At 46.6% G+C, this 21062-nt stretch overlaps 1 protein-coding gene across 1 annotated transcript; it reads right to left on the bottom strand.

The window, feature by feature from the left end:
- Positions 1-149: 149 nt before the first annotated feature.
- Positions 150-21058, bottom strand: ACP6 (acid phosphatase 6, lysophosphatidic). The gene is given in 10 exon segments (NM_001099373.2): positions 150-347; positions 996-1161; positions 2426-2521; positions 5404-5504; positions 6501-6633; positions 8013-8100; positions 11755-11834; positions 12626-12756; positions 12877-13008; positions 20371-21058. Coding segments are annotated over 10 exon segments (1290 nt in total). The 5' UTR covers positions 20590-21058; the 3' UTR covers positions 150-203.
- Positions 21059-21062: the final 4 nt, after the last annotated feature.

The following is a 21062-nucleotide window of genomic DNA, read 5'->3' as shown; positions in this document are numbered from 1 at the left end:
AATAGGGTATATCCTTTTGGTCTCAACATTATACCCTTTTCCTTTCAAGAAGAGACCTTAATACACCTATAGGAAAGAAATACCCTTACCTTATGTTAAAGTCCATTAACCCTTGTTCCTGCCTTCCCCAAACCAAACAGCAGGAGGCATTGTGTAAAGGCGTTTTATTTTAAAAATCCAGACATCTTACTTGTACAAATCAATCACTCTCCATTTCCAAGTCCCATCATCTGTGCTTCAGAGCAGAGCATGTGGTATTTTTCTGGGCTTAAGGTATAAACTGATATGGTGTTCAAGAACTTGTCCAGTGGACAGAGCCCGTCAGGGCAACCTTTTGGCACTTGCTCCTGTGGAAGAGACGTAACTCAGCAGGGGCACTGGGGACCCTGTCTGGCTGTTTTCAGCTGTGTCCAGAGTTCTGAAAGGCTTTGACCCAATCAGATGTGTACGTACACATGTAACAGCCAAGAAACCCCCATTAATCAGTCAGCTTCCAGATTAAAAGCACTATGCCCTGCTCATGAAAGTCACTCAATAACTGCTGGTTGAACTGACTGGAAGACACATTGATGTTATACCCCTGGGAAGGCTGAAGGTCTAACCTTAGGGAGTGTTCAGCCTCTGCCCTGGACAGCAACCTGCTGAAGTGGCCAAGGAACCAGAGGTGCTGATACTACACATCACCTCCCAAAGACCTCATCATTAATTTTCAAAACAGGCCTCACAGTCAGGAGTTACATCCTGGGAGAGACGCTCAGGAGAAGAGAAGGGTGGTCCTGTTGTTAGAAGGGTTCTGTGGCAGAACTGGGACATGGTTCCAGCCCCAGCCTGCCACTACGGACCCAGTTCTGCCTTATCCCTGGGCCACAGCCATGAGAGGATCCAGAGAGCTCGTGTACCAGTGGAGACTCCCTGGGCCCAAGCAGGTGACTTGGTGCTAAACCAGGTGGGCCGGGTGGCCCAGCCACCTCCCAACCATACCCCAGGGGTCTTACCTTCCCTCGGTAATAGAGCTGCACAAACCACTCCTTAGACTCCCGGTGCTGGTAGAGTTCCATGGTCAGGTCCACAGCAAATGGGGGCCATTTGTGGTCAAAAATTCCCAGGGTCATTAAGAGAGGCATGAGAGTCACATCGTGAGCTGCATAGAGGTACAGCTTCCTGCAAGCAGAGAACAGTTCTCCATAGTTCTTCACCGCAGGACTCTGGAGGCCAGGACATCGCCTGCCTCCTTTAAGTGAGGAAACCAGGTGACATCTAGAAATCAGTTGAGCCTGGTATAAATCTCCTCTGAGGGACTTTCCTGGTAGTCCAGTGGTTAAGAATCTACCTTGCAGTGCAGGGGACATGGGTTCGATCCCTGGTCCAGGAACTAAGATCTCACATGCTGTGGAGCAACTAAGCTTATGTGCCACAACTACTGGAGCCTGCGTGCTGCAATGAAGACCCAGCACAACCAAATAAATAAATGTGAGGGGAAAAACCCCAAAAACTCCTTTGGCGTAGATGGGCTTCCCTGCTGACTCAAACAGTGAAAAATCTGCCTGCAATGCAGGAGACCCAGGTTAGATCCCTGGGTTGGGAAGTTTCCTCTGGAGAAGGGAATGGCTACTCACTCCAGTATTCTTGCCTGGAGAATTCCATGGACAGAGGAACCTGGTGGGATACAGTCCATGGGGTCGCAAAGTGTTTTCTCCAATATCAGGGGGCTTAGAAACCACCTGGGAGTCTTGTTAAAAGGCAGACTCTGATTCAGTGGGTCAGGCTGCGGTGGAGAATCAAACAATCTCAGGTGATGGTGAAGCTGTTTATCTGCAGACCACACTTTGTTTACCAAGGGCCTTGGACACACATTCCAAATCCATGGTCCCTAACCTGGAGTTCACCCCAAAAGTGGCTATGGAGGTTCACAAGCCACTTCCAACATTTTTAAATGACCAGTAGAATCCCTATATTCCAATATACTCAGTGAAGGTGTTTAAACAATCTATTAAGCAACTATCATTGTTTGGGGCTATTTTAATACCAAATCAGTTCAGTTCAGTTCTGTTGCTCAGTCGTGTTCGACTCTTTGCGACCCATGGACTGCAGCACACCAGGCCTCCCTGTCCATCCTCCCGGAGTTGTGATGTCCTAATTACTTACTCCATTGGATGCATGTTCAATTCGTTTTAAAAAATGGAAAAATTTATTTAGGGTTCTCTTCTACTAAAATGAAAATTTCAAAACATGGTAGGACAGACATGTCAGGAAGAAAGGTAGAAATGTCGTGAATGTCTCTGGGACACATGGTCTCGAACATCTACTTTCAGTTACCGACGGCCTGGTTCTCACCCTCCCAGAGCCTGGGTTCCCTCCCTGTAGCCAGAGCCCCACCGCCACCACCCTCCTCAGTCACGCCAAGCCAAGGTGCTCAGCCAAGTACCTGGTCTTGCTGGGAGGAGTGGCAGGGTCCACGACTTTCAGCAGGTTGCTCTCCAGGATGTGCAGGAATGGGCCAACTGCCATCTGAAGGCCCTCCCTGTGGTGAGTAAACAGTACTGAAGTACCCAGTGGGCACTGGGCACACAAGGGATGCAGGCTGCTTCTGCCCCCGGAACCTCATGAGCCCAGTCAGAGAGCTGAGAAAAGACAAGGGATGCAAGGAGGACAGAGACAGGCAGTAAGGGCGGAAACAACACCGCCTTAAGTCCGAGGGCTCTCTGCGCGCCGAGACTGTAAACAGCAGCAGTGCACAGACCTGGTATGAACATGGCTGAGACGGGAGGGGTGAGGGGATGGCAACCAGGATAAGCAATAGAGAACTAGGCCCAAACTGGGAAGGACAGGGTGTACTGAATTCCAGGAACTCCAGAAGGCCCTTAGAAGAGCCATCTGAAGGGAAATCGCCTACACTACACTTCCTGTGTGCCAGCTCCCCTTCTTTGGCATTGAGACCACAAGGACTTTTCTTAATTTATTCGATTTAACAAGCTCAGCACTAGTGCTCTTGGGGTGGCACTGTGGCTCCACCACTTTCATTCTCAGGATGGTCCCCTCATGATCACAGGTGGTTACCTCAACTCAAAGCATATTTGAGAAGCAACAAACAAAGCAGGAACATGGGGGCTAGTAAGCAGCAGAAAGGCTTAGTTTGTGTGACTCTCACTTTTTATCCAAGAGAAGAAAAATCTTTCCCAGAATTCTCAGAACCCAATCACTAACAAAAAGAGTTGCCATGACTGGCTTAGACCAATCCTTATTCATGGTGACTGGCCACTTTTACAAATCAAGCAAAGTTGAAACAATAGCTGAGGAGTGGGCAACCAATCAGAGAAGGCAATGGCACCCCACTCCAGTACTCTTGCCTGGAAAATCCCATGGATGGAGAAGCCTTGTGGGCTGCAGTCCATGAGGTCGCTGGGAGTCGGGCACAACTGAGCAACTTCACTTTCAATTTTCACTTTCACGCATTGGAGAATGGCAGCCCACTCCAGTGTTCTTGCCTGGAGAATCCCAGGGACAGAGGAGCCTAGTGGGCTGCCATCCATGGGGTCGCACTGAGTCTGACATGATTGAAGTGACTTAGCAGCAGCAGCAGCAGCAGCAGACAACCAATACTATAAGCAGCATATACTTTCCAAAGAATTCGTGCAGGCCAAGGCAAGTTGGATGGCATTGTGAAACTAGAACCATTTGTTCCTGAAGAAACATCAGTTTTAAGAAACCAGGGCTAATGGAAAAGAAAGTGGATTGGACTCAGATCTTGTTTAAAATGCAGGAGAAAGCAAACAATAGCTGTGGGCCAATTCCAACTCAGCCACTCGTTTTTGTAAATAGTTCCACTGGAACACAGTTGTGCCCATTTGTTTGTGTATCATCTATGGCTGCTTTCATGCTACACGGGCTGAGATGAACAGACACAACAGATAATGCACGGCCTGCAAAGCCTAATATATTTATTAGATATGTGTGTATGGACTTCCCTGGTGGCACAGTGGACAAGAATCCACCTGCCAAGGCAGGGGACATGAGCTGAATACCTAGTCCAGGAAGATTCCACATGCCGCAGAGCAGCTAAGCCTGTTTGTCACAACTACTGAGCCCTGGTGGCAATTACTGAAGCCCGTGCACCTAGAGCCCAAGCTCTGCAACAAGAAAAGCCACCGCAGTGAGCAGCCCGTGCACCACAACTAGAGAGCAGCCCCTGCTGCAACTAGAGAAAGCCTGAGCACACAGCAGCGGACACGCAGCACGGCCAAAAATATATATGGAAGTATGTGGTGGTGGAGGGGAAGGCAGCGAGCGACGATTTAGGAACAGTGGGGCCACTTCAGGAAAAGATGAGGGAAGGTGGTCGGTCACAGGAGTGGCAGCAAGCTGAGAGGGTATGGCTGGAACCTTCCAGAAGCCTGAGGCAAGTGCAAAATGGATGCACTGATTGGGAGAAAAGCAGGCAGAGGCTCCTACTCTTATGCAAGATTAAGCAAATTCTTGAAATGTTAGCGGCTTTTTCCTCCCACTTCTCTTCCTCATGACTTCCCCTCTATACTCCCCTCTCTTACCAAGTCACCTATTCTGAGTACAAGCTGAATGCTCTGAACCAACCATTAAAAGGTGTTTTTTTATATTTGGGAAGAGAGATATCCTTCATTCTGATAGTCAGGAAATAGGCCTTCTGAAAGAGAGCCCTAAATACCAGTAAAACAGAGAAAACACAGGATTGGTGGTCAGAAGATCTGGGTTCAAGTCCTGCCTCCACCTCTTTCTAGCTGAGCCTAGGCAAGGTGGCCCACATCTCTCAGGCCCAGTTTCTCCATCTTTAAAGCCAGGACTTGGACTTGTCAGGGATAATGACACCAACCTTATGGCAAGAACAGGAAAATGATTTGTAAACTGTAACGTGATGTATAAAATGAGCAATAATTATTCTTCCTTCAGCATCCCCTGGGTACCTTTCCTTAAAGCAAAGGAAAAAGTCGGTGATTAAGAGAAACTCAATCAAGGGACTTCCCTGCTGGTCCAGTGGCTAAGAGTCCATGCTCCCTTATGCAGGGGGCCCAGGTTTGATCCCTGGTCAGGGAACTAGATCCCACATGCTGCCACTAAGACCTGGTGTGGCCAAATAAATATATAAAAATAAAATAAATACTTTAAAAAGAGAGAGAGAAACTTGGTTGAGTGGCAGCTCCCAGTTTTGTGTAACAGTGAATGAAAACATTACGTCACCAGTCCCCGCTCCAGAAATGGAAGGACCCAGGGCCGAGTCTATTGAGAAGGCCAGCAGAAGGGGGTGATTTCAGCCTCTGCACACAGAGATGCCAGCTGACAGGTGTGAGCCGGCCTGACGAGTCCCCTTCCCCACACTCTGGGAGGCCTGACCAAGCGTGACTGTATGCCGGCAGCTGAAGAGGCCCCCCTCACCTGTCTTCCCACTGCAGGATGTACAAGGCTGTGTCCACAGCTCTCTGCTCAATCATCCATGCAAACCTCTTCAGCGTGGGGCAGCTCGGGAGGCTGTGCACCTGAAAGGGCCACGGGTACAGTTTTAGAAAGAAATACTCATCCAATGAGCCTGGCGGCGGACCCGCTTCCATGGAGTCCAAGGGGATTGTCTTCTCTCAGAAAAAGACTGGCTCAAAGCTCTATGTCCCCAAGGCCTGTCGGAAGCTATTCCTCCAGATCTGAAGGCCCAGAGAAAAATAGTTTTTTCCTCTCTTTCTGATGCTCATCTACTCCAAAGTAAAAAAAATTTGTGTTCTTTTAAGCTAAATAAATCAATAAATAAAATACAAGGCAAGGAATTCATAAATTTTTACTCGGCCTTAATCATCCCCAAAACGATTTCTAAAAAGTATGCCATATAAATACTTTATCAACTCTTTTTTTTATAACCTTAAACGTATTTTACACATAAGTATAAGGTACATTTCTGCCTTCAAGGCACACTGTCATCTTCACGAGAGAAGGAAGGAGGATCCAGGCTGCACAGTCTTTGGGTGTCTGACTTCTGAATCTGGAGCAGCATTTCCCATTGTGTGGCCTTCAGTATTTATTAGGAAAAAAAAAGATTCTAGGGCTAAACAAGCTTGAGAAAAACAGAATTAAAGATTAACCAGTTTTCTTTACCACAGTGCTCTCGGGTTCTCTAATAGGCTGACGTGCATATAGACTCTCCAAAAAGTGATACAATAAAGAGGCATTCCAAACTTTTTAGACCACAATCCCTCCCTACTCACCACCCACCCCAGCCCTGCCTGCCCACATTATACACACTTGCATCATGGGTATTCTAGTGAATATGCTTCAAGGAACTCTGGTCAAGAGTTAAAATGTCTACACTCCTAATCTGGTGAGGAGTCCACCCTACCCCCAAGTTCCCAGGTCCATTCTGCCAGCAAGTTCTTTCACAGCTGCCTCCAAGCCAGGAGGCCTCCACCCGCTTCTAACTCAGGAGCCAGCCCACCAAGCCTTGCCCAGGCTCCCCCCACCCTCCCAGAGCCCGAGGACAGCCAGCCCACCTGCTCAGCAGCCATGTTGTCCAGCAGGACGAGGAAGTCCACTTCATCACTACTGGCAATGCCCATCCCCTCCTTCACTTTCTTCAAATCCTCTGAGATTCCTGGCTGCAAAGAAGCAGCCTGCCTCCGGCCTCTGCAGAAAAAAATTAAAAAGTTATTCCTTATATTTCTTTATACTGTATGGTTATTAAGTTTACAAAGTATATCTCATTCATCATTTAGGATCTTATTTAACTTTCAACAACTCATTGGGGTTAGCTAGTATAATTGTCATTTTAAAGATAGGTAAACTCTACAAAATCCAAAATCACTGCAGATGGTGATTGCAACCATGAAATTAAAAGACACTTACTCCTTGGAAGGAAAGTTATGACCAACCTAGACAGCATATTGAAAAGCAGATACATTACTTTGTCAACAAAGGTCCGTCTAGTCAAGGTTATGGTTTTTCCAGTGGTCATGTATGGATGTAAGAGTTGGACTATAAAGAAAACTGAGCGCCAAAGAACTGATGCTTTTGAACTGTGGTGTTGGAGAAGACTCTTGAGAGTCCCTTGGACTGCAAGGAGAGCCAACCAGTCCATCCTAAAGGAGATCAGTTCTAGGTGTTCATTGGTAGGACTGATGTTGAAGCTGAAACTCCAATACTTTGGACACCTGATGCAAAGAGCTGACTCATTTGAAAAGACTCCAATGCTGGGAAAGATTGAGGACAGGAGAAGGGGGTGACAGAGGATGAGATGGTTGGTATCACCGACTCAATGGACATGGGTTTGGGTGAACTCCGGGAATTGGTGATGGACAGGGAGGCCTGGCATGCTGCGGTGCATAGGGTCGCAAAGAGTCGGACACAACTGAGTGACTGAACTGAGCTGAAACTCTACTAGGCCAACTGACTTAGTACATACCAGGGCTAGAATAATGGATTTTCCAAATCCCATTCTAGCATTCCCTTCTATTATACCCAAAACAATGCAAGCATGGCCAGGTCTGCTTGAAAACACATCTACTTCTTCTGGGGAACACACTCTACATATTGTAAGTGCAATCCCAAAATACCTGAAACCTGAATAGTGCCATCAGCTCCAAACCAATCTATCCTACACAGCAGCACGTTGGTAAGAGAAGGGGAATCTGTGTCTTCTTTGGCGTGCCCATCTAGATTTGCAATTAATGACTGGCTTACTCATCTTTTCCATAAGTTTCTTCAGTTACCCCATCTGAGAGCCCAGGACTGAAGACAAAGGACAACGCTTGGTAAATGGTGAAGCCCCACGCGTGGCTGTATACACCATCTCTCAGCCCAGCGTGTGGGTCTCCCTGATGTCCTGTACCTTCACCATGAGCCTGTCCTGTGAGCAACAGCTGCCTCCCGTCCTAGATAGCTGATGTCAGACCCAAGTAATGCCATCTCTCCCACCCATTATCCACTGGCACAGCCGGTCTGCTGGCAAAGGTGGTACAATGCTGCCTGTACCCCCACCCTGAGGAACAAGAATCAGAGGCAGTTACCTGGTTCTTTTCTGCAGGTTCCAGCAGTATTGGTAGTTGGGGTACAAGACTTCTGAGCTTGCTTCGTCAGTGTGGATGACGATGGGTCCTGGAAGGAAGGTGGGAAGCACAGGCGGGAAGAGGCTTCAGTTTGTTCTTCCCAGCAGCTCCATCCCCTTCTTCTTCTCTTTGTATACACAGATGGAGCTGCCCCCAGAGGCCGGCCATCATCCAGGTTACTCCTTAAGGACAGTGAATGCCTTCAATATGCCCTGGCTTTGCCAACAGGAGCTCCCCTGGGGTCTGAGAAAGCACACAGCAGCCCAGTTCTGTCGAGCACAACCTCTCCTGCTGGGCTACCTATATCCTGGAGAAGGCACAGACCTGATCAGACTGGCACATCCATGCTCAGTCATGACCCTTTGCAACCCTACGTACTGTAGCCTGCCAGGCTTCTCTGTCCATGGGATCTTCTAGGCAACAATACTGGAGTGGGTAGCTATTTCCTACTCCAGGCACATCTATGATGCATTCCAAAAAAAATGCCTGCCTCAAGATACTACCAGCACTCAGAGATTCTAACAAATGGGCCATCCCTTACTTTAGCAGAACAAGGTGATTTTCTTGCTTTGCAAAGTCCAATCCTATAGGCCAATATGGGCTTTCCAGGTGGCACTTGTGGTAAAGAACCTTCCTGCCAATGCAGGAGAAGTAAGATGCGGGTTCAATCTCTGGGTTGGGAAGATCCCCTGGAGGAGGGCATGGCAACCCACTCCAGTAATCTTGCCTGGAAAATCCCATGGACAGAGGACCCTGGCGGGCTACAGTTCATACAGTCACAAAGAGTCGGACACGACTGAAGCAACTTAGCATGCATGCATACACCAGTATGGTGACTTATGAAACAATCTGAGAAAGGTGCCCACAAGGTCACAAATCCTCTGAGACCCCATGGCCTTGCCCAAAAGAAAAGCCAGGCTTCTAGATGCACTAGCAGGAACCAAAGATTAGACTACAAACAGTGTTTCTTACACACCTCGCAGCAGCTTGCTCCTGCTCAGAGTTGACAGGTACCCTTGTCTCCTGTCAATGCCCAAGGGAGGTGCTTTAACACCTTTCCATGCTTTGCTCTGCACCAGCGTCCTGTTCTACACAGCTCAAGCCTTTTCTTCTCTGATGGCAGAGGAGCTTTATGGAATTCACTGAGGTCAATCTGTGGAATGATTACTATATTATGTGGTCAGTTACTCGGTTGTATCCAACTCTTTGAGGCCCCATGGACTATAGCCCACCAAGCCCTCGGCCCATGGAATTTTCCAGGCATGAATACTGAGCATGATGCCATTTCCTACTCCAGGTGATCTTCCCAACCGAGGTATCAAACCTACATCTCTTGCGTCTCCTGCATTGGCAGGCACATTCTTTAGTGCCACCTGGGAAGCCTTCAGGTGAATCCAAACCCCAAGACCTACCATTCCCAAACAAATTGCTGATAGTCAAAACCTCAGGATTAAAGAGCAGCCTACTGTGACTTGAGCAGAATACCAGAAGTCACATACTTGGCTGGTCTGGACAGAAGGAAATCAGACTGTGTCATGAGTTTAGCCCTGAATCTACAACCAGCCAGCAGGATGACTTTGGGAAGTCACTTCTCTTCTTTGGGGCTCACATGTAAATTGAAGGGGTGAGACTAGTATCAGCAATTTCCAACTGTTTCTAAAGCAGTGGGAGCTTTTTTCTCCCACTATGAAATAAGGTAATAAAAGAAAAGGGGTTGAGGGCTTCAAGGTAGGGGTCTGAAGCACAGCGTACTTGCATGCCCCATCCCACTCCTTTTCTGTAGTTCCCGACCCCTCTGAAGAATCCTGGAGTTCTGCAGGACACATTGTAAAACAGACCTCATGATCAGAGGCCCTCTCCAGATACCCAAGTCTTCTGAGAAGCAAGATGGCACAAGAGTGAAAAGTATGGACTGGGAAACCAGACTGCCAGAATTTGAATCCCAGCTCCTCCATATACTAGCTTTGTGTACCTCAGACAGTCCATTATCCTCTGCCTTAGTTCTCTTATCTGTAAAATAGAGATGCTACCTACTTCACAGGGTCATCACAAGAATTAAGTCAGTATCTGCAAAGCTCTTAGAACCATGTTTGATGTATAGCAAGTCCTTTAAATATGAGAATAATAGTAACTATGATTTAAGCCTCTGATTAACACATGGTAATTCCTACCTGGTACCTGCCATGACTGTCTGGATAACAGAGCTTCAGTTTATGATAAATAAGGTATACTTCAGCTGGCACTCAGATATGTGTTGAAGGAATGAATGACCAAATGATACAGAACAACACCCTCCAGCCCTTCCCCACCAGCCTGATTCTCTGGAGCTTCCTCAAAACCTTCTTGGACTTTGCTAGGATTTTACTCTTGAAACAATATCCCAAAGTTGAACCACTCCCACCAATGTTAGCACCTTGCGGGGTTCTTTGGTCTATCCAAATCCCATGATACTGGCTAAGGCAAGGAAGTAGTCAGGACACAAGTCAAGTTGGAGTGTGAGGCTGTCTGAGTCCAGCGCAGGGAGCGGCTACCAGACGGCCACACCAGCAGCTGGTGATGATGCCACTTCCTTCCTTGCAAGAAATCTGGGGCAGCCTGAGTCTGAGGCCCGCCTGTAGACCAGGCTGCTACCAAAAAACACCCTTTCTACATTACTTTTACTTTAGGTGGTTCTGGGGACAGGACATTTGCCTTTCAGAAGCTGGGCAAGTGAACAGTTTTCAGAAGGCCATGCACCATAGACTATTCCTAAGCTCAGGGGCTCCCAAAAGGTAAGGAGCAGGCCACCCTGTGTGCTCTGTTACTCAGGCTGTTTGTGTTCAGCCAATGTCAGCCAGAATTAGCAGCCATACCCAAACCAGCTAGGGGCAAGGCCAGTCTCCTTTGGTCTGGAAGTTCTGTACCTTACACATTTTTTAAAAGCCTGATGGAAATTTTACCTCGATTTGAGATACTGCTAAAGAAGCTAAATAAAGTAACAAGAACTTTGCCTTATGGCATCATTTGAGTATTTTAATATTGGCAAGGTCATCATGATCTGAAACTCAGACCAGTAATTAAGTGTAAATTTGAATCTATTACAAATGACAAAATGCAGCTTCACCGGATAGTCAAAAGCCCTCAAATACAGGGAAAATAATAAACGTAGTCCTCCAGGGTGGAAAGTTGCAGAACCCACTAATGTGATCATTCACTGGCTGAATATGTCAAAACCCAAACTCGACAGACTTCCTTAACTGGGAGAGGCCATATGGGACACTGTTACCACCACCTGGGTTATGCTGTGGATTATCACCAAGACCAGGGCCGTGGCAGCAGACCCGGGTCCCAGTGAAGAGTTCCTCTTACTCTCTTTCCCTTCCAGCAGTGTCTCAACTAAACAAAAAGCCCCAAGTATTGTTTGAAAAACTCTGGCTGCAGCTACCTTATGCAGCTTGTGTAGACACTTGAGAGAAAAAGCCAGGAGCCAGAGGTGCATCGGAGCAGCTGACATGTTGGTGTAGGGGTGAGGTCAGGCTGGCAGGTGCAGTGGCAGGCCAGACAGGGAGGGGCCCACCACACAGCTGGTACACCAGAGGCCCCAGGAGCAGGAGGAGAGAGACCCAGGTGGGACAGACATCAAGAAAGAGAGAGCAGGGCTTTGGAAGCAAGACGAAAAGGCACCTCAGGGACAGGGGCTGACTTGTAGACCCTGAACTCGAACCTTCTTTTTGACGCTGGAAAAGTCCAGCCAGCAAACAGCGGGTAGACTCCAGGTTCCGATAGATGTTAGTGGAACGGATGCTGGAAACAAAACAAAAACATAGAGAAACTCATAGAAGGAAGATTTACATGTGCACACTACCTTATTCCACAGAGCACTCACAGGCTTTCTAAACTACTACTACAGCGTTAGTCACTCAGTCGTGCCTGATTCTTTGCGACCCAATGGACTATAGCTTGCCAGGCTCCTCTGTCCATAGAATTCTCCAGGCCAGAATACTGGACTGGGTATCCATTCCCTTTTCCAGGGGATCTTCCCAACCCAGGGAAGGAACCTGGGTCTCCTGCACGGCAGGCAGATTCTTTACCATCTGAGCCACCAGGGAAGCCCCAAAAGGGAGCTACAGGGCTGGGAAATACCCTTTCTCTCTCTGTGGGATGGCTGCCCAAGGGACCTGAGGGCCAGTGAACATGACCTCCAGGGACCACTTGTTCTCCGAATCCTATCATATTAGGGTAACTGTCCCCAGATGGCCTAGGAGGTTCTAGCAAGGGAATGCAGCTTCTTGTATACCCTTGATCGAAGAATGATTCTCCTCTCTCAGGGAAGGTCGTCCTCTTTGACCAAGCACGCAGCATCAGGAGGGATACACGCAGAGCAGTGAGAGAGGAAGGGGACACCAGCCTAGCCAGCCAGATGAGCCAAATCAACCCTGGCGATCAATGGGGCGACAGGCTGCAGCCAGATCACCCTCACATGTCCCACCTAGACTACCTCGGATGAGAGTGGGAACCACACAGAGGGTTAGGACAGGTTTTCTCACACTCAAGACCTGACACTGGGTGCTATATTCCTTTCTCAAGTGACTCACAAGACCTCCAGTGGGTTGAAGGTTGGCGAAAGAAAGGGGATGTCTTCCACATAGTTCTTCCTCAGCCTCTCCCCGAGGGCAAACATCTGCTCCATGCCCACCTTGGTCAGCTGTCCAGCAAACATGCCCCCCTGAGGCGTGGGAGGGGAGAGAAGAATGGAGAAATCTCACAGCCTGCTAAAGAACCTCAGCCCAGGGCAGACCATCACAGCTCTGCAAGGCGCTTCAGGGAGCAGGAAAGCATCGCTCACCTTCAGCGTGGTCTCGTGATACTGAGAGTCGAAAGGAGAGTGTGGTTTCGGGCCACCAGCGAGATTGGTGACTGTGTATTCAAGCTGAGTTTGGGGTGGGACCTCTAATAGCTGGGACTTCCACTCTACCTGCTGTGAGCACAAAAAAACAACACATTGCTTAAAAAGGTTCTAGAAACTTTAGAGTGTTAACATCTGGCAGCACATAGCTAGAATCACACTGATGCTAGACAAGCAACCTTCCCAAGAAGGATGGGAAGAAGGAAAGAAACTTCCACTCCAGCTCCAATTAAGGGAAGAAATGACTGCAATTGATTATTCCAGGTGTCCTCGGCCCAAGTCCTGTGATTGCCACACTAGTACTCACTGCTGAGGGTCTATTCTGGCACCAAGCCCAGACTGAAGTAAAGGGGAGAAGTGGCCAGAGGGCCTGGCACCTAATACTTGGTGAATGAATGAATGAACAAATGAATGAATATAATCCAATCTCAGTGACCATATACTTGTTTAACCTGCAGGGTTTTGTGGCCCCTTGTTAAAGACTCTATTTAATGCCCCTTGAACTACTATATATATCTCTTCCTTTCATCCAATTTCTCAAACAAGTAGCTGCCCTCTAAGAAACCTTCACTTTTTACCATCTTCCTTTACTCCCCGTAATCTGGCTCCTGCCCCAGCTGTATTGGTTTTCAAAACATAACAAGTAGCTATAGGCCTCCTAGCTCCAACAGCCCATAAAATTCTTACACTCATTGAGTTGGATGTGATGACTCAATTTTAAAAACAAGTCTTTCCTTCTAATTCCATATGCCAGCTCCTCTTCCCAATTTATTATGACTCTCAAGGCTACCCCAATTCTAATCCCTAAAACTCAAACCTGACTCTTCCCATTGCTCCCCCATTTCCACCCCAAACCCTGTGGATCACTGGCTAGAAAAAAAATGTCACTTCCACTGGTCCTTCTTTTATCTTATTATTAGAGTATAAATCCTTATTGTTGTTGTTTGTAGTCGCTCTGTCATGTGCGACTCTTTTGCAACCCCATGGACTATAGCCTGTCAGGCTCTTTTGTCCATGGGATTTCCTAGGCAAGAATACTGAAGTGGGTTGTCATTTTCTCCTCCAGGGGATCTTCCTGACCCAAGGATTGAACCCATCTTTCCTGCATTGGAACTACTGAGCCACCAGGGGAGCTTCATAAAACCTTATTACTAATACATGAAAAGATGCTCAACATTGCTCATTATTAGAGAAATGCAAATAAAAACTACAGTGAAGTATCACTTCATACCAGTCAGAATAGCCATCATAAAAAAAAAAATCTACAAACAGTAAATGCTGGGGAGGATGTGGAGAAAACAGAACCCTCCTGTACTCCTGGGTAATGTAAACTGATACAGCCATTATAGAAAACAGTATGGAGATTCCTTAAAAAACTAGGAATAAATCTACCATGTGACCTAGCAATCCCACTAGTGGGCATATACCCCGAGAAAACCACAATTCTAAAAGATACATGTACCTCAATATTTACAATAGCCATTGGAAAGAGCAGCAATATTTACAACAGCCAGGACATGTAAACAACCTCGATGTCCATCAACAGATGAATGGATAAAGAAGTTGTGGTACATTTATACAATGGAATATTACTCAGCCATAAAAAGGCCTGGAGTTTCTCTAGCTGAAGCAGGAGTGGGAACTCAGAGCCCCAGTCACTCAGCATCTCTTTAGCCCACAGCTCTACAGAATGGTTTGAAGGCTATCAGATAGATCACAACTGAATTGGAAAGACTCAACACAGAAAAAGCCAATTTCAAGATGTCTGTACTAGAGCCAGCGAGCGCCTAAGGGCTCATCTAAGGCAGTCAGAACAGAAGGGAATTCAACAGAACAGAATTCAAGACATTGCGTCAATCCTGGCAAGTAAGTAGATAAAAGCTTTTTTTTTCTTTTTTTTTTTTTGGAGGCTATATTGGTAGGTGAACAAGAAAGAATAAAGAAAAAAATTACTTTGATTTGGAGTCCAGGTACATGAGGTGGTAAGGGGTAAGGAGGTACTTCTTGACTAAAACTGAGGCCAAGACAGAAGAACAGCTAACAAACTGAGTTCAATTTTGTACAGTTTAAGTTTGGGATATTTCCTCTGCGTTTCCAGCATTCCCAGCATATTCCCATAACTGGAGTCCGTTTTGTCTCTCTTCTTCATCACACTGTAAACTCTTTTCTTTTTTATAGCTGAGACTGAATTATCCACCCATGTAAGTCCAGTGTCTGAGCACAGGTCCTGACACCAGGTCCATAAGGCCTGCTCAGCCACACTAAAAAGTCTTCTCCGGTTGGGTGTACCCACCAAGAGAGGACCTCTGGTTCTCCTAGGAGATGACTCCTGAGGGCTAGGTCACATCAAGACTAAAATACCCATTTTCAGACTCTCAAGAATGGATGATACATCAGTTCCACACACAGTGTCCATCCCACATACACACTGTCGTTCTTGCTCCTGTTTTTCCGTCCAGAGTCAGTAGCAAAGAGTAACTTTATAATTTTATTTATTTATACTCCATTTTCAAGAACTAACTTGAAGGAGGTGGCAGCAATACCTAAAATATAGCAAGGTAACCAATTTATTTATTTATTTTTTGGCTGCACCACAAAGCTTGTGGGATCTTAGTTCCCTGACCAGGGATTGAACCTGTGCCCTTAGTGGTGAAAGCATGGAATCCTAACCTCTGGACCAACAGAGAATTCCCAAGATAAGTCGAAAAGAAAGTCGAAAAGAAAGACAAAAAGTCGAAAAGAAAGTCGAAAAGAAAGACAAAAAAAGTAATCAAAAAAATGGATAAAGCAATAAAGTTTCTCAAAAAATATTCATACATGCTGTGAAGATCTATATACTTACTGTAGGTGGGCCAAAAGATTCAGCACTAAGCTTTCTGGCTTTTACGTAAAAGGAGAAACCTGATCAGCTAGACAAGCTTAAAGATAAAAGCAAGCCAACTGTTCAGGAGAAGCACACCATTTCTCAAGTGAACAGACAAATTCCTCCCAAGGGTCCTCATAAAGAGGATAGAGTAATATAATGAACATCTTTTCAGTAGTCACAGCAATGAGTTTTGTGGGATTGTTTCTTATTGTTCCCTTGACACAGAATGATAGCATCTCACCAAAGCACATTTCCATGAAGACAATACTATACAGGGATCAATATGTTACATTCCAGGTAAAAGGAAAAAAAAAAATCTACATAAAAGTAAACAAAAACTTCCAGGTATAGTTTTCAGAATAAACTAATGATTTGAAAGCTTGCACACTCCACACTACTACAGCTGGAAAAATTTTTTAAAGTTACTGATGCCTGAGCCCCACATGGGTTAATCACATCCAAATCTCCCAGGGATGGGGCCTCAGTTTTTTGAATGCTACTCAGTCTAGATAATTATAAAGCTTCACCAGAGAAGCTTTTATCATGACTAGATGCTCTGAGTCAATTAAATCAGAATCTCTGGGAGACAGACCTAGGCTTCAGTATTTTTTAAAGTTCCCCAGTTGAATCCAATGTCCCAAGGTTAAGAACCACCACTGCACAGGAATTAATGGACTGACTGGCACATCCTTTATGTAATGCTTCCTGAAAACCACTTATCTTAGCTGAGCTTTGAATAAGTGTTAATCTACAATGATACTGACATCATCTTTCCCAGCCCACCTGACATTATTCTTCCCGGCTCATTTACACTATAGAATAAACATGGACTCTAATGTCTTCATATGGAGAAGGCAATATCAACCCACTCCAGTACTCTTGCCTGGAAACTCCCATGGACGCAGGAGTCTGGTAGGCTGCAGTTCATAGGTCGAGAAGAGTCAGACATGACTCAGTGACTTCACTTTCACTTTTCACTTTCATGCATTGGAGAAGGAAATGGCAACCCACTCCAGCATTCTTGCCTGGAGAATCCCAGGGACGGAGGAGCCTGGTAGGCTGCCGTCTATGGGGTCACACAGAGTCGGACATGACTGAAGTGACTTAGCAGCAATGTCTTCATGAACTGTGGAGTTTGAACGCATTGGACTTTATTTTCTAAAAACTGGAGTCTTCCTGGGTTGGGGGCTATCTTGCCATGAAACAGAGAGAAGCTGACAAAATTCCAAAAGTAGGGTCAAAATTATCTTTGGAAAGCATACTTGGATCTAATCTAACAATCAGAAAAAATGACCAATCAAGTTCCAGAGTTTTATTTCCAGAGCACAGATACAATACTTTTAGGAAGACAGGTTAATTCATCAGTCATTCAATCATTAAAAAAAAAGCTCAATAAAACATCTAGTTTTAAACAATGATATTTTCTAAGGATTTGTGAGATAATGAATGCATTGATTTGTCATGTGTTTATCTATAAACCAGTCAGAAGTCTGGAAACATCTACCAAAGGCAATTTTAGTTTTAGAACAGCTGTTAAATAGTCCTTCCTGACTCTAATTAATAGCAGAACCAGGAAGACTAGAAAATCCCATTAACGACCTCTATCAAACTAGAGCTTGGGAAAAAAATCCTGATAGCCAGAAACAAGTCACAGGAGGCTGATGACACCCACTCATAGCCTAAATTGAACAAAGGTTGGTTATACCCCTTGCTTTTATGCTTTATACAAAATAACTAAAGGCGTTCAGTGCATCTACATAAAATCTGAAAATGTGAACAGGCCTGAGTGGTAATGTGCCTTGCTGCTGCTGCTGCTAAGTCGCTTCAGTTGTGCCTGACTCTGTGCAACCCCATAGATGGCAGCCCACCAGGCTTCCCCATCCCTGGGATTCTCCAGGCAAGAACACTGGAGTGGGTTGCCATTTCCTTCTCCAATGCATGAAAGTGAAAAGTGAAAGTGAAGTCGCTCGGTCATGCCCGACTCTTAGCAACCCCATGGACTGGAGCCCACCAGGCTCCTCCGTCCATGAGATCTTCCAGGCAAGAGTACTGGAGTGGGGTGCCAATTGCAAAATGAGACCAAGGATTCAAATGCACCATATATCGTGGCCACAAAAATAGAAGATGAATGAAGCCGGCATTCTGCCCCTTCCAACATAAAGGCAGAGATACCCATCACACACCCACTGGCTCAGGAGAAAGCCCTAAAAGAATCTAAATCTTTTTCCGGTTACTTAAGGGAACACATATACTGTCTGAAAGAGGTCCAGGCCTACACATTCAGACTTTTATTCGTGGGCTCCAAAATCACTGCAGATGGTGACTGCAACCATGAAATCAAAAGACGCTTCCTCCTTGTAAGAAAAGCTATGACCAACCTAGCTGCTGCTGCTGCTAAGTCACTTCAGTCGTGTCCGACTCTGTGCGACCCCATAGACAGCAGCTCACCAGGCTCCCCTGTCCCTGGGATTCTGCAGGCAAGAATACTGGAGTGGGTTGCCATTGCCTTCTCTGACCAACCTAGCTAGATAGCATATTAAAAAGCAGAGACATTACTTTGCCACAAAGGTCCGTCTAGTCAAAGCTATGGGTTTTCCCAACAGTCGTGTATGAATGTGAGAGTTGGACCATAAAGAAGGTTGAGTACCAAAGAACTGATGCTTTTCAACTGTGGTGTTGGAGAAGACTCTGCAGAGTACCTTGGACTGCAAGGAGATCAAACCAGTCACTCCTAAAGGAAATCAATCCTGAATATTCACTGGAAGGACTCATACTGAAGCTCCAATACTTTGGCCACCTGATGCAAAGAGCCAACTCATTAGAAAAGACACTGATGTTGGGAAAGTTTGAAAGCAAGAGGAGAAGGGGATGACAGAGGATAAGAACGTTGGATGGCATCACCGACTCAATGGACATGAGTCTGAGCAAGCTCTAGGAGATAGTGAAGGACAGGGAAGCCTTGCATGCTGCAGTCCATGGGGTCGCAAAGAGCTGGACACAACTGAGCGACTGAACAACAATTCTGTACCAAGAATAAATGGAGAAGAAAGAGGAGTACATAAGAGATGGGCTATGTACAAAACTAGAAGGAAAATTTAGTGACCTAATATAAAAAGGCAAAGTAAGAGACTGAGAAAAGATCCAAATATTCGAATAAGGAAAGAAAGAGAAGGAAAGGAGTGAAGTTCAGGTTCCAGATAGAATGTGGAATAGCCATCTAGAAAGGCTAACTAGAAACTTGATAACAGAATTTAAGTGCCTACAAAGATTTATTATGTGGGAAATGCTTTGAGGTTTGATTTCACGTGTGGCAAGCTTTAAAAACTGGGTTTTCAGTTGTACACCGTGAGTTGTAGAACCCTGAGGACTTCTTAAAAGCAACTGTCATGAGTATGCCTAATATCAATTTGGACATCCTGCTGAACCTGCTCCAACATCAACCTGGAGAACCAACAATGCAAAAGCATCCCACAGGCAAGTTTGCCACCTGGATGCCTGGGAATTCCAGGTTGCCTATTTATCTTCATTAGGAAGACAATTCTTTAATCACAGGCCTGCCTGCTATGAAAGGCCAGAGATCTTTACTGGGTCTTCCCAAGAATCAAATCCAGAAAGGGTAATCATCTTCAAAACCAGCTATTTGTTCTTTAATCGTAATTATCCTGAGCAAAACCAGGGGGATTTTAAGACTGGTCAATTAATTTTGTTTTTTCCTGCCTCAGATCCCTTCTACAGTAAGTTTAGGATGCCAGAATGAAAAAGGAGAGCCCCAAGATACAGCACTTGTTGCCCAAAAAATCTTCAGGATCTCAAACGGTCTCCAGCAAACCCGGAGAGAAAGTTGAGGTAAAATCTGTTCCCAAAAGTCGCTAAGTCACTCCAACTCTTTTACAGTCCCATGGACTATAGCCTGCCAGGCTCCTCTGTCAATGGGATTTTCCAGGCAAGAATACTGGAGTGGGTTGCCATTTCCTTCTGCCCGGATCTTTCCCACCCAGGGAATTGAATCCCTGTCTCCTGCATTGGCAGGAGCCACCATTAAGCCACCAGGGAGGTCCCTTCCCAAAGGCATTATTAACCTCTTATCCACTGTGATCCTAATCAGGTTGGTTCCTGTCACAAAGGTCCCTGCAACTCTTTGACAACCATTAAAATGGTCACACAGAACTACATTACACCCTTGTACTCAAGTTCCCACAAATATTCACTAGAAATACAGAGTTTCAGGCTCCCATATCTACTGAATCCACATTTTAACAAGATCCCTAGGCAATTTATACGCACCTAGGGAAGCACACTACTTACTACTAGCTGGGCTACATCACAGCCATGGGAAGTTTCCGGGCTGTCCCACAATCCGGGTGTCCGAGGGGGCTGGTGGGGGGGGGGGGTTGGGGGTACATGATAAGCACCTTTGTTCACACTGTTTTCCCTTCGTCAGGACCCAGTCCGAATTCCCGCTCAGTGAGAGTTAAATTCCAAAGGTGGTGTGCGTTGGGGCAAAGACCCTGGCCCGCCACTAGCTGGCCACACAGTTCTCGCTCCCCAACCGTGCCGGCCTCTCTCACCTGGTCCTCCTGAGGGAGCGGCTTGAGAGGGCTCCGCGCCCCGTGTCGAAACACGACTTGCACCATTTTCAACTCCAACAGGTTTCGGTCGACAGGATTCTGCTGGTCCGCACCCCCAGGCTCGGCCAGGGCCACCCGCCGCTGGTGGAGGCAGTAGGTTAGCGAGGTCAGGACGCCCACGGGGGCCCACATGCGCAGCTTGAAGACCCGGGAGATCATGGTGGAAACCCCTCGTCTGCCCTTCGGGGTGAGCGTGCAGAAAGCGAATACAAGTCCCCCGCGCGCGACGGGGCTCAGCAGCCTCCCCTAAGTTCCCAGGAACCGGAGGGTGCACACATCCAGCCGCCCAGGCTGCGACGGCTACGACTCCCAGCTTTGAAGGGGACCCAGATTGGGCGCAGCGAAGACTTCCCGGGAGTTTTAACCCGGGTCGGTGTTGGCCGCTCCTGCAGCAGACTGGGCGGGGATACCCGGAGCCGGGAGCTCAGCTCCTGATCTTTCGTCCTCTAGGGAACATTAAACTTATATTTCAGGTTCGGCCTCCAGCACTCTTGGCGGGACAGAAACACGCCCTGACTTCCTCCGTAGCAGTGGCTCCATTAACAAAGACCGCTGAACTCCACTTTTTTATAAGCAAGCTGCCGGCCACTTTCTCATCTACCCAGGGACTTGCCCCAAGTGGACCCATGCAA

The sequence above is a fragment of the Bos taurus genome, chromosome 3 (genome assembly GCF_002263795.3).
Source record: "Bos taurus isolate L1 Dominette 01449 registration number 42190680 breed Hereford chromosome 3, ARS-UCD2.0, whole genome shotgun sequence".
In the NCBI taxonomy this organism is placed as follows: Eukaryota; Metazoa; Chordata; class Mammalia; order Artiodactyla; family Bovidae; genus Bos; species Bos taurus.
The sequence above is the reverse complement of the archived record's forward strand: the minus strand, read 5'-3'. Positions and strand labels throughout refer to the sequence as shown.